The 11,664-nt window shown below is 53.8% G+C and overlaps 1 protein-coding gene across 1 annotated transcript; it reads left to right on the forward strand.

Annotated features, from left to right (window-relative positions):
• The first annotated feature begins 3,602 nt into the window (after positions 1 to 3,602).
• Cdk9 (cyclin dependent kinase 9) lies at positions 3,603 to 8,200 on the forward strand. The gene is made up of 7 exons (XM_051166605.1): positions 3,603 to 4,113; positions 4,576 to 4,657; positions 5,766 to 5,856; positions 6,334 to 6,500; positions 6,586 to 6,757; positions 6,915 to 7,063; positions 7,811 to 8,200. The coding sequence occupies exons 1-7, from the start codon at positions 3,674 to 3,676 to the stop codon at positions 8,174 to 8,176; spliced, it is 1,467 nt and encodes a 488-aa protein (XP_051022562.1). The 5' UTR covers positions 3,603 to 3,673; the 3' UTR covers positions 8,177 to 8,200.
• Positions 8,201 to 11,664: the final 3,464 nt, after the last annotated feature.

Raw genomic sequence — 11,664 nt, forward strand, 5'->3', positions numbered from 1 at the left:
TTTTTTGTTTTGTTCTGTTTGTTTGTTTTTCCAGACAGGTTTCTCAGTGTAGCTCTGGCTGTCCTGAAACTGGCTCTGTAGACCAGGCTGGCCTCGATCTCACTGAGCTCCATCAGCCTCTGCCTCCTGAGTACTAGAATTAAAGGTGTGTGCGCCGCCACCGCTGCCCAGCTATGGAGGCTATTCTTATTCAAAACACTACACTAGGTAAGGTCAAAAGCTGGAATTCTGCTACTGGCCAGGCGCCTTTAATCCCAGGACTCTGGAAGTAGAGACAGGCAGATCTTTGTTAGTTCAAAGCCAGCCTAGAAAAGCACTCTAATTGCCCGGCTTGGTGGCGCACACCTTTAGTTGCCAGCACTTGGGAGGCAAAGGCGGGTGGATCTTTGTGAGTACGAGGCTAGCCTGGTCTACAAAGCGAGTCCAGGATGGATGGCCAAGGCTACACAGAGAAACCTTGTCTCGAAAAAAACCAAAACAAGATAGGTTCTTACTATGCTGCTATGGCTTGCCTGTGTAGACCAGACTGACCTCAAACTCACATTCACCTGTCTCTGCCTGCTGAGTGCTGGGACTGTGTGCCACCACGCCTGGCTTTGTTTTTTCATTTTTAGACAAGGTCTCACTGACATTCTGAACTGGCCTTGAATTTGCTTGTCTTTAGCCCAGACAAGCCCTGAACTTGAAACTTTGCCATTTCAGTCTCCTTAGCTGTTAACTGGCCACAGAAGAGACTCCCTTGGCGTGTCATCAGCCAGCCAGCCAGTAGATGTTGACTGAGGCTGGGTCTCACGCTGGGCCTTGGTGGTTTTGGCGACCCACAGGAAGCAGGTAATATTGCAGCCAACAAAGAGGAAGCCAAAGTGGATTCGAAATGGCTAACTTCTCTCCGGTTCCCACCTGGATTTACCGGCTGGGGAGAACCAGGGCTCCAGAACTGGGTAGCCTTCCAAAGCTTCCCAGAGCACCCTTGCTTCCCCCGTGGAGGAGGGCTGAGGGCCCAAGGCCTGGAGGGGAAGTGATTGGAAGATGTCAGGGCTCTTGCTTGGGGGCAGAGGTGACAACATCACAGGAAACGTTGCTGCTGCTAAAGCCTCTGCCCACAGGAAGTGACTTAGGGAGGACTCATGGGAAACAGGCACCTGCTAGAACCTAAACATCTGATAGCAGCATCCACATAAGCCATGAAAACCCCTGACGTCAGTGCTCGCATTACAACCATGTCTCCCACCAACACCAAGGCCCATTGTGGAGTCTTGCCCTGGTTTCACACTGAAGCCAGATTGGAAGGGACCTTGGCATAAAGGAAGTGTTTGGAGCTTATGACAAACTTACCTGGTTCAAAACTAGTGTGGCCACTGGCTGGCCATGTGACCATGGCCCAATAATTGCACCTCAGAGTGTCAGGGTCCTTATGTGTACAGTGGCCCCCTGCATATGGCTAACAAGAGAAATAGCTCCCACACAGGCAGGGCTAAGTGTAGGGCTTAGCCGCTTTCTATTAATTGTAATTACTGCAATTACTCTCGTCTTCTTACCCCTGACTGCCCCCCCACCCGTATTCCCCCCTCTCCCGACCGCCCACCCCACCCTACTTCTTGTTTCACATAAGCAATAATATCCACCCAGGCAGGAGGTTCCAGGTCACTCTCTGACATGTGGCTTGATTTCCTAAAGGCCTGGCTGGCTCTATGGAGTGTCTTAAAAACCCTTCTCACAGCAGGTACTCCTGGGACACCTGGGTCACCAAAACCATCCCTCCTTCCAGACACTGTAGGGTAAAACCAGAAAGCTCTGTGGGGCACAGTGACCTAGAGCTTGATCAAGAGGAAGGCTTTGCGTTTAAGGGTCAGCCTGGGCTACTCGGCTACTCGGTGGGCACCAGACAAGCCAGGACAGTATACCAAGAGATGGAAAGGCTTCCTGCAGCTGACACTGGGAAGTTGGGGCGTTATGAGGATCACAGCTGGGGAGCAGGAGTGCTTTGGGAAGCTGGGAGACAGCAGGCAGCTTCCAGGACCACAAAGGCCAGGAGGTAAACGCTGGTTAAGAGCCCTGGTGTCCCGCTCAGAATCTCAAGACAGACTGCAGAGCGATGCGGAGATAGACGGTGGGAAGGAGGACCATCCTTTGGAGGGGGTGTTGACAAATAGGAAGGGCTAGGATGGGACAGGTTGAGAAGACAGCTTTACTGGCTTGCGTCTGGAGGCTCCCTGAGACAGGGAGATGAGGATGCGGAAGCAGATTACTGGAAGGGTCACAGGGTGAGCACTGGGTGTTCAGCCTGCGTAAGGACAGCGGACCTCAAACGGACTGGCCAGAGCCAGCCTTGTCGCTGTGCAACCATGAGAAGACAGCCTCTGATTTCTGAGTTGCAATGTCTTCTGTAAAACGGATTAGTGAACATGGTTCAGGATTCAACCGGAATGCCCAGCATTTCTTTCTCTTTTTCTTTTTTTTTACTTTATGTAGTGTGTGTGTGTGTGTGTGTGCGTGTGTGTGTATTTTGTTTTGTTTTTTGGAGATAGTGTTTCTCTGTGTAACGTCCCTGGCTGTCCTCGAACTCGCTCTGTAGACCAGGCTGTCCTCGAACTCAGAGCTCTACCTGCCTCTGCCTCCAGCATGCTGAGATTAAAGGTGTGAGCCACCACTGGCCGGCTGGAGCTCAGTATTTCCAAGGCACATAGGAGTGCTGGATTAATGTTAACTTTGGAGGTGACTCCCCTCGCCCCCCCCCCCCCCCGCCGCCCGCCCCGCGCACTAGACACCTGCCTGCGGCGCCCAGCCTCGTGCCTCAGTTTACCTCCCCTCCAACGCCAGCTGCTACAGATTGCCTCTTCTTCCTGAGCTGGGACTGTGCTCCCAAAGTTAACTAACCCAGGGCAGACCAACCAGCTCTGGCGCAGCTCGGTGAAGGAGCTCATCCCTGCCTTCCCGACAACACAGGATCCAGGGTTTAGGCCTGAGCGCGGCTCGCTCGCCGCCTCCAGTGTCGCCGCGCCCCCTGGCGGCCGTCAGTTGCCATGTCAACGGCGAGTGACTGAGACGACGGAGGTGGCAGCGGGGGCAGTTCTCTCTTCCCAGGGCCTCTGGCCGCTCCCGCGGCATCTCCCGCCTTCGCTTCATCCGGAGCACAGTCCTAGCTCGGGAAGAAGGGGCATTCTGTAGCAGCTGGCGTTGGGGGGGGTTGGGTAAACTGAGGCACGCGGCAGGGCGCCGCAGGCAGGTGTCTAGTGCGGGGCCCCACCTCCAAAGGCACAGGAGGGGCTGTCAGCAGTGACGCGCCTAGGGCGGACGCTAGACTGGGAGCGGGCGGGCGGGCGGGAGGCGGCGGCGGCAGGTGCGGCCGCGGAGGGTGGGAGGAGGAGGGAGGGGGCGGGCGGAGGGGGAGGGGAGGCCAGGACGGGCACCTCCCCCTTTATAACGCGCCCCCTCCCGGGCTCTCGGGCCGCCTCCTCGTCTGCTCTTCCAATCTCGCCCCCTTGCCCGGCCGCCCCGGGCCGGGCTTGGCCAGGGAGCCTCCGCCCCCAGGCCTTCCCCACCCCCCCCACCCAGCGCCCCGCGCAGCCCCGCGGAGGCGGCGCCGTCGGAGGAGGAGGAGCAGGGCACTGCGGCTGGCCCCGGATCGGGAGCCAGAGAGGCAGCAGCTTCGGCAGCAGCGCGGCCCGGGCCAATGCAGCGGGACGCACCGCCGCGAGCCCCAGCCCCAGCGCCACGGCTCCCTGCGCCCTCGGTCGGGGCCGCCAACAGCACTGGCGGCGGCGGAGGCGGGGGCAGTGGCGGCGGCGGAGGCTCCTCTGCAGCTCCGGCTCCCCCTGGCCTCCCGGGAACTACAAGTCCCAGGGGGCCTGGCGGCGGGCGGAGACCGGAAGAGGTGGGCTCTGCACCTCGTGGCCGGAAGTGGCCTTGGAGGCGGAAGTGGCGCGGCCGCGGAGGGGCCTGGAGTGTGGCGGGACCGGGAGCGGCGGGAGCTGCGGCTGGGGGTGGCGGCGGCGGCGGCGGCGGCGCGTTGGAGGCGGCCATGGCCAAGCAGTACGACTCGGTGGAATGCCCGTTTTGCGATGAGGTCACCAAATACGAGAAACTTGCCAAGATTGGTCAAGGCACATTCGGGTAAGATTAGGCCGCGTGGGGCCAGGAGCTCAGGACCTGCGCTTTCCAGGGTCCACGTCGGGTCGCTCGGGCTCGGGCCGTGACGGTCCGGTAGCTTCAATTCCCTTGCTTGTTAGCTGTCTCACTTAGGCCGCGCCGCCGCAGGTCCCGGCCTTACGGAGCCGATTGGCGGGGAGGAGGAGCCTGAGGCCCGGCATGGGGGTGGGGTAGGTTTGCGGAGTGGTGCTCAGAATGGGAGCGGAATCCCTCAGTGATACCCCTGGGGAGACAGGCAGGGGCTGAGGCGGGGAGCGCAGAGGCTGGGAGAGAGACAGAAAACACGTGGTCCGGAGCTAGCGGTGCACCGGCGTCCCGGGGCCGCGCCCCGTGGTGTCTGGTCTCTCGCTGTCCCTCCTCGCATGGGGGAGGGGCGGGCCCTGCGGAAATGCCTGATGGGTCTCTTGGGTCTTTCTCTACCTGCAGGGAAGTGTTTAAAGCCAAGCACCGTCAGACGGGCCAGAAGGTGGCTCTGAAGAAAGTGTTGATGGAGAATGAAAAGGAAGGGGTGAGTATGTGGCCCACTGAGCAGGCCTCCCAGCCTGTGTTGGGTCTGTGTGTCTCCCCCACCCCCACCCCCGTCCCCCTCTCGCCACTGCTGTTTTCAAAGGCTTTTGTGCTGAGATTCCACCCAGTATTTTTTCAGTTTTACGTGTAACAAGGAATTTGGATTTCTACTTAGATCTTCCAGTGTTAAAAAGCAAAGTTTGGTGGGAAGCCAAATGAGGAGGTCTAAACTTTGCGTGAAGTGCACCTTGATTCTAGAAGTTAAACCTTTTAAACAGCTTCAGTTTAGCATTTAATTTTGTTTTTTTTATGAAGAGACAGCTCGTGCACTCTAAAGAGGTTTAAAAGTAGTAAGGAAAAAACTGTGTGTGGATGTTTTGGTTTTGGGCATGTTCTCTACGTGAATTTCGTTTGATGCAAGAGCTATGTGCCCCTACTGTCCTGGAGCTCACTGTGTGATCCAGGCTGGCCACAGTCTCACAGAAGTCCAACTGCCTTAGCCTCCTGAGTGCTGAGTTACAGGAGTCTGCGTCACACCTGGCCATGGCCAGTGTTAACCATTCAGCTAGCTCCAGCCCCAGGGGATCTTGACCCACAAGTGTTAGTGCCAAAGACTGTGCCTGTCTGAATCCTTTAATATGACATGCAGGCCTATGACTACAATTCCAGCACTCAGGAAATAGGCCGAGGGATGAGAATGGGTCACAAACAAATTCAAGGCCATCCTGGTCTAGATTGCAGAATCTTGCAGCTCCTTGAGATGTGCACTTATTTGATGTTTTGCAAAGGCTGATTGCAGATCTTTATATTAAGTGTGATTTTCTCTCTCTCTCTCTCTCTCTCTCTCTCTCTCTCTCTCTCTCTCTCTCTCTCTCTCTCTCTCTCAATCTCAGCTAACCCTGCTGGCCTTGAACTTGGGGCAGTTCTGGTAGCTCTATCTGACTCCCGAGTACTGGGATTGGATTCCACACAGGAATCCACACAGGAGCCACACTGGCACCTGCCTTTCTTTCTCTGTCCCTTAGTATAGACCTCACCTCTATCCCCTGACAGTTCTTTGGTCTGTTGCACTCTCAGTTTTGACCACTTCCTCTCTTTCTCCTTCTTAGTTCCCCATCACAGCCTTGCGGGAAATTAAGATTCTGCAGCTCCTAAAACACGAGAATGTGGTCAACCTAATTGAGATTTGCCGAACCAAAGGTGTGTTGCTTGGCTTTTGGGAGCAAATAAGGTTTTAAGGCTTTGCTTTCAACCCTAAGATGGCTGTGACTCAGACTTATCACACAGCTTTCTCTGTTTTTTGTTTTGTGTTTGTTGTTGGGCTGTTTGTTTTGGGGTTTTTTTGTTTGTTTGTTTTTTGTTTTGGTTGCTGTTACTGGTTTTGGTTTGAGACAGGGTTTGTCTGTGTAGCCCTGGCTATCCTGGACTCACTCTGTAGGCCAGGCTGGCCTCGAACTCACTGAGATCCACCTGCCTTGCTGAGTACTGGGATTAAAGCCGTACGCCACCACCTCCTGGCTCCTCTGGTCTTTCTTCATTGGAACTGGTGCTTTCTATGTGGGCACTTATAGATGTCTGTGGGCTGGAGGGTTGGTAGTTGGGTGTGGAAAAAGGAGGTGGGTCTAGGTCTTTGACTTACTGGCCTCCCCCTCCCCCTCCCCACCTGTTCTGCATCAGCTTCCCCCTATAACCGCTGCAAGGGCAGTATCTACCTGGTGTTTGACTTCTGTGAGCATGACCTTGCTGGGCTGCTGAGCAATGTGCTAGTCAAATTCACACTGTCCGAGATCAAGAGGGTGATGCAGATGCTGCTGAACGGCCTCTACTACATCCACAGGAACAAGGTGCGCGCGGGGGGCGGGCTTGCTCTTACTGCTGTGGACTAAGGACCCTGGGAAACTCACCGGGCTCTGTGTGTCCTCCCTGCAGATTCTGCACAGGGACATGAAGGCTGCCAATGTGCTCATCACCCGGGATGGGGTTCTAAAGCTGGCCGACTTTGGGCTGGCCCGTGCGTTCAGTCTAGCCAAGAATAGCCAGCCCAACCGCTACACCAACCGTGTGGTGACACTGTGGTACAGGCCTCCGGAGCTGTTGCTCGGTGAGGACTCCCGAGCGGGCAGAGGGGGTCAGGGGCCGGGTACCTACCTGGCCACAGCCCCCATTGCCGGGGGCCTCTTGAGCCATCCGCCCTGGGACATTGAGTCTCAGGAGGCCCTTGGGCTTAAGGGTCCCTCCTGGTACACTCTTCTCCTCAGGAGAGCGGGACTATGGCCCGCCCATTGACCTGTGGGGTGCTGGGTGCATCATGGCCGAGATGTGGACTCGCAGCCCTATCATGCAGGGTAACACGGAGCAGCACCAGCTTGCCCTCATCAGCCAGCTCTGTGGCTCCATCACTCCAGAGGTGAGTAGCCAGCTGAGTGGTCCTAGGGTGCCGAGAACCAGCTCCCTCTGGCCAGCAGTGGAGAGTGACGTCCTTTCTGGAGAGGCTAGTTGATGGAGGGAGGCATAGGCCTGCTGTTCACAGCCTGTGGATGCTTATCACTCCTAAGCCTGTGTGTTAGCTAGCTCTGTTGCTGGGACAGAGGACCTGAGAAAAACAAAGGCTCCAAGGTTTGCTTTTGTTCAGAAGCTTCAGCCTGCGGTGGTTTAGCCTTTGCTTTGCTGCTGAGATGCTGCTGAGGGTCATAGCTGAAAGTTCACTGGAGAGCAGGAGTGTGGTCATAGCAGTGAGGAAGCAGGAGAGTGGGGACCAATGTGTAGCTCTGTGGTGGTGACTGGCTTAACACCAGGGGCCTCAGCACACAAACATGCCCCATGGATACTTGTCCCATTGTGTCCCACCTCCTCCCGGAAGCACCACCAGCGGGAGACCACGCTTCAGCATGTGAGCTCTCAGAGGAAGGTTAAAGGGTTTTTTTGCAAAGTAGGAATGTACCTGACCAGGGGCTGGCACATTTATCCCTGGTGATTTGTATAAAGTGTCTAGCCACAACAGTGAGCCACATCTGGTGACTGTCGCTTTCATCTTTAAGTCATCGGATTCTCTTTGGGGTTGGGGAACTCAGCAAGTCTCTGGGAAAAGACAAGCCCCTGGTGTCTGAGGTAGGCTTTCTTCCCTCCAACTCCGTTCTCTCAACACCTCTCTCAGGTGTGGCCAAATGTGGACAAGTACGAGCTGTTTGAAAAGCTGGAGCTGGTCAAGGGCCAGAAGCGGAAGGTGAAGGACCGACTGAAGGCCTATGTCCGGGATCCCTACGCTCTGGACCTCATCGACAAGCTGCTGGTGCTGGACCCCGCACAGCGAATCGACAGTGATGACGCCCTCAACCACGACTTCTTCTGGTCGGACCCCATGCCCTCGGACCTCAAGGGCATGCTGTCTACTCACTTGACGTCTATGTTTGAGTACCTGGCACCGCCACGGCGAAAGGGCAGCCAGATCACCCAGCAGTCCACCAACCAGAGCCGAAATCCAGCCACTACCAACCAGACAGAATTTGAGCGTGTCTTCTGAGGCGGTGCTCTCCTTAGGTTGGTGGTGGATCGCTTCCTCTGCTATGTGACTTGCGTGGAACATGTGACATGACGGGATGCTTGAGATTTTTCCCCTCCAGTACATAACATATTTACTCCCCACCCTGGGCACTGGAACAGCTGCCTGAGTAGACTGGAGTGGAGTGCTGACTCAAGACCTGGGAGGTGCTGGGGCTGTCCACTGTGCCCCTCTCTGGAGAGTCTCAGCTTAAATAGGAAGTGAGGTGGGAAAGGCTTGCCCACTGTGACTTTCTAAGAACTCTTTGCATGACGGGTGGAGGGCACAGGTCCCTCACCATCCCCAGCCCTTCCTAGAGATGAGAAATTTGAGGGGCAGAGGCACCTCGGAAATGGGCTACTTTTGGCCTAGACCTCAGGAACATGGGGCTGATGAGAATTCCTGGTTTCCTCAGAAGGAGATTTTTATTGTGTTTTGTTCAGTTCAGAGATATTCCTAGATGCAGTTTGATTAGTTAAATTAAAAGTTGATATTTTTTTTTCCAGTAAATGTCTGTATTTTCTGCATTTAGACCCTCCCCCACCTATTGTCCTCTAGCTAGAAGTTAGAATTTGGTCAGCTAGGATGCTGTCTTTATTTTTTATTTATTTATTTTTTTAACCACCTGTTTGGGTTTTTGCTCTCCACTCATCCTGGGTACCTCCCACTGCACCTGTCACACCCCCAAGGGCAGATCCACGGTGCCCTTGTCCTGCACTTTGTGGTTGGGAAGTGTCTGGTGAGCTGCAGGGCCAGGCTGCTCTGGCTCAAAGATTACTGAGCAGGGCATGGCAAGATTTTAAGTCATTGGAGTGACAGGAGTAGCATAGGTCAGGGTGACGGTGAGGGCAGGAGGGGCGAACAGTGTGGAAGTGGGGTCATTGAGGCCACAGAGTGGAGACCCTTAGAGGACCAGCCTATTTGGTGCCAGGTTTCACTAAGAGTTTGGTAGCATCACAAAAGCTGCCTGAGAAGGACAATGTTAGGCCATCTGCTCGTTGAGGGTGGGTTGGCCGAGTTGCTTCCTGCTAAAGGTTCTCTGGGACCCTGGATCTCAGGTCTCCCCAGACTCTGGTAGCTGATAGAATACTTGGCCTGTGTTTTCTGTTTTGTTTTGGTTTGTTTTCCTTTGTATGACTATACCTATGTGCACGCCTGGTGCCCAGGGCAGCCAGAAGAGGGATTCCCCTGAGTCGAGGGCTGGGAATTGAACCCAGCTCCTTTGGAAGAACAGCTAGAGCTCTTACCCACTGAGCCATCTCTCAGCCCTTTGTCTCAGAACTTCGCATCTCCCTGCTTCCCTTTCTCAGGAGTTGGGGGTTACGGGTGAGCACCACCACTTACCACAGCAATCTTGGTTCTGAAACATCCCTCAGTGTTTTCCTTTCTTTGTTTGAGTATGTGTGAGGACGTCTGATGTTGGGTTTAGGACCCAGTGTGACCCCTCAAGCAGTCAGGTCTGCAGAGACCCTCTTTATATATGTGAGGCCACATTCCTAGGGCATGGGGGGGGACAACATCGTTCAACCCAGTGTAACTAACAATTAGAGCAGTTCTGTGGCTGCTAACATGAAGGCAGACTAATAGAGCTGTCCCACTTGAGGATATTTTCCCTCAAGTATTAAAGGGACTCAACCCCGGGCTAGAAGATTGGACCCAGGGCTGGGCAGCTACCACTGAAAGTTTCTTATAAGTCATTCCATATAATAGATCTGTTATTGAATTCAATCCTCACCTCACCACAACTGACATGACTTTGACCATACCAGCATTCATTTTCTGGGTGTGTGTCATGGCTGGGCACTCAGGCTCCATTAGCCTCAAACTACTCTGATGGGAGTAGGGTCTATCTAGGAGGAAAAAAAAAAGTGATGGGCTAGGATGATGGTTCAGTCAGAAAGTGCTTGCTGTATACAAGCATGAGGACCTGAGTTCAAACCCCATCAGCTACATAAAACTGAGCACTGTGGTTCTTCCAAGTGCTGAGGTGGTGAAGGTGGGAGGGCTTCTGTGCCAGGTTGAGTCAGGATTGCACTCACGCAAGAACATTATACACGTGAGCATGCACACTCACTACAACATGGCCCCAAAATGTAGACAAAGACCTCAGGCTGGTGAAGCTGGGGCAGGCATAGAGGTAGTGGCCCCGGCCGCAGAGCCTTCTGAGCTTGGTGCCAGTGGGTGGCTCTGTCCTGCCATGCTTCTGTGTTAACTCATTCAGTTAATGTTTTGTTTTTCTTTTTCTTTTTTTTTTTTTTTTTTAAGATTTATTTATTATGTATACAGTATTCTGCCTGCAGGCCAGAACAGGGCACCAGATCTCAGTCTAGATGGTTGTGAGCCACCATGTGGTTGCTGGGAATTGAACTAATGACCTTTGGAAGAGCAATCAGTGCTCTTAACCTCTGAGCCACCTCTCCAGCCCTTGTTTTGTTTTTCAAGACAGAGACTCTCAGTGTTAGCCTTGGCTGTCCTGGACTCGCTTTGTAGATCAAGCTGGCCTCAAACTCACAGCAATCCACCTCCCTTTGCCTCCCAAGTGCCCAGATTAAAGGTCTGCGCCACCATGCCCAGTTCAGTTAATGTTTTTACCCATGCGATAAAGCAGAAGCAGGCGAAATAACTGAGCAAGCCTTATGACCGAGTTCTGTCTCCACAACCCACATAGTAGAAAAAGAGAACTGGTTCCGGCAGGTTGCCCTCTGACTTCACATATGCTCTGTGATGTGCACACACAACACATGCACATGGGAAATCAAAGTTTTGGTAAAACCCTGTAGCAGCTGACCTAAGCTTCCCCTTCCTTACTCTAGGAAGGAGCTGGGCATGCCTCAGTATCCAGCCCTGATACCCTGCTGTAATGCGGGCCTCCTTCCCAGGCCCTGCAGTATCAGCCCTGTGTGCTGGTACGTACATTAGACTGAGTCATAAACACTAGAAAAGGGCTGGAGAGATGGCTCAGAGGCTAAGAGCACTGGCTCCTCTTCCAAAGGTCCTGAGTTCAATTCCCAGCAACCACAGGGTAGCTCACAACTATCTGTAATGAGATCTGATGCCCTCTTCTGACACGCAGGCAGAACACTAAACATAACAAATCAGTTTTTAAAAAAGAAACACTAGCTAGGCGTGTTGGCCCATGCCTTTAATCCCAGCACTTGGGAGGCAGAGGCAGGTGCATTGCTGTGAGTTCGAAGCCAGCCTGGTTTACAAAACGAGTCAGGACAGCCAAAGTTACACAGAAACCCTGTCTCAAAACAAAACAAAAAAAAGCGGAGGCAGGTGGCTCTCTTGAGTTCAAGGCCAGCCTGCTCTGCAAAGGGAGTCCAGGACAGCTAGTGGTACACAGAGAAGCTCTGCCTTGAAAAACAAAATAAATAAATAGACAAACACTAGGAGAGTGGCCCACACGCTCTTTCTTTTTTCTTTCTCTTTTTTTTTTTTTTTTTTTTGAGACAAGGTTTCTCTGTGTA

Source organism: Acomys russatus, chromosome 24 (genome assembly GCF_903995435.1).
Source record: "Acomys russatus chromosome 24, mAcoRus1.1, whole genome shotgun sequence".
NCBI classification, from domain to species: domain Eukaryota; kingdom Metazoa; phylum Chordata; class Mammalia; order Rodentia; family Muridae; genus Acomys; species Acomys russatus.

Coding starts and splice junctions, on each gene's coding strand:
- Cdk9 (XM_051166605.1), top strand. CDS start 3,674: ATGCAGCGGGACGCACCGCCGCGAGCCCCAGCCCCAGCGCCACGGCTC. Junction 4,114..4,575: donor ATTGGTCAAGGCACATTCGG/GTAAGATTAGGC, acceptor CTCTACCTGCAG/GGAAGTGTTTAAAGCCAAGC. Junction 7,064..7,810: donor GTGGCTCCATCACTCCAGAG/GTGAGTAGCCAG, acceptor CACCTCTCTCAG/GTGTGGCCAAATGTGGACAA.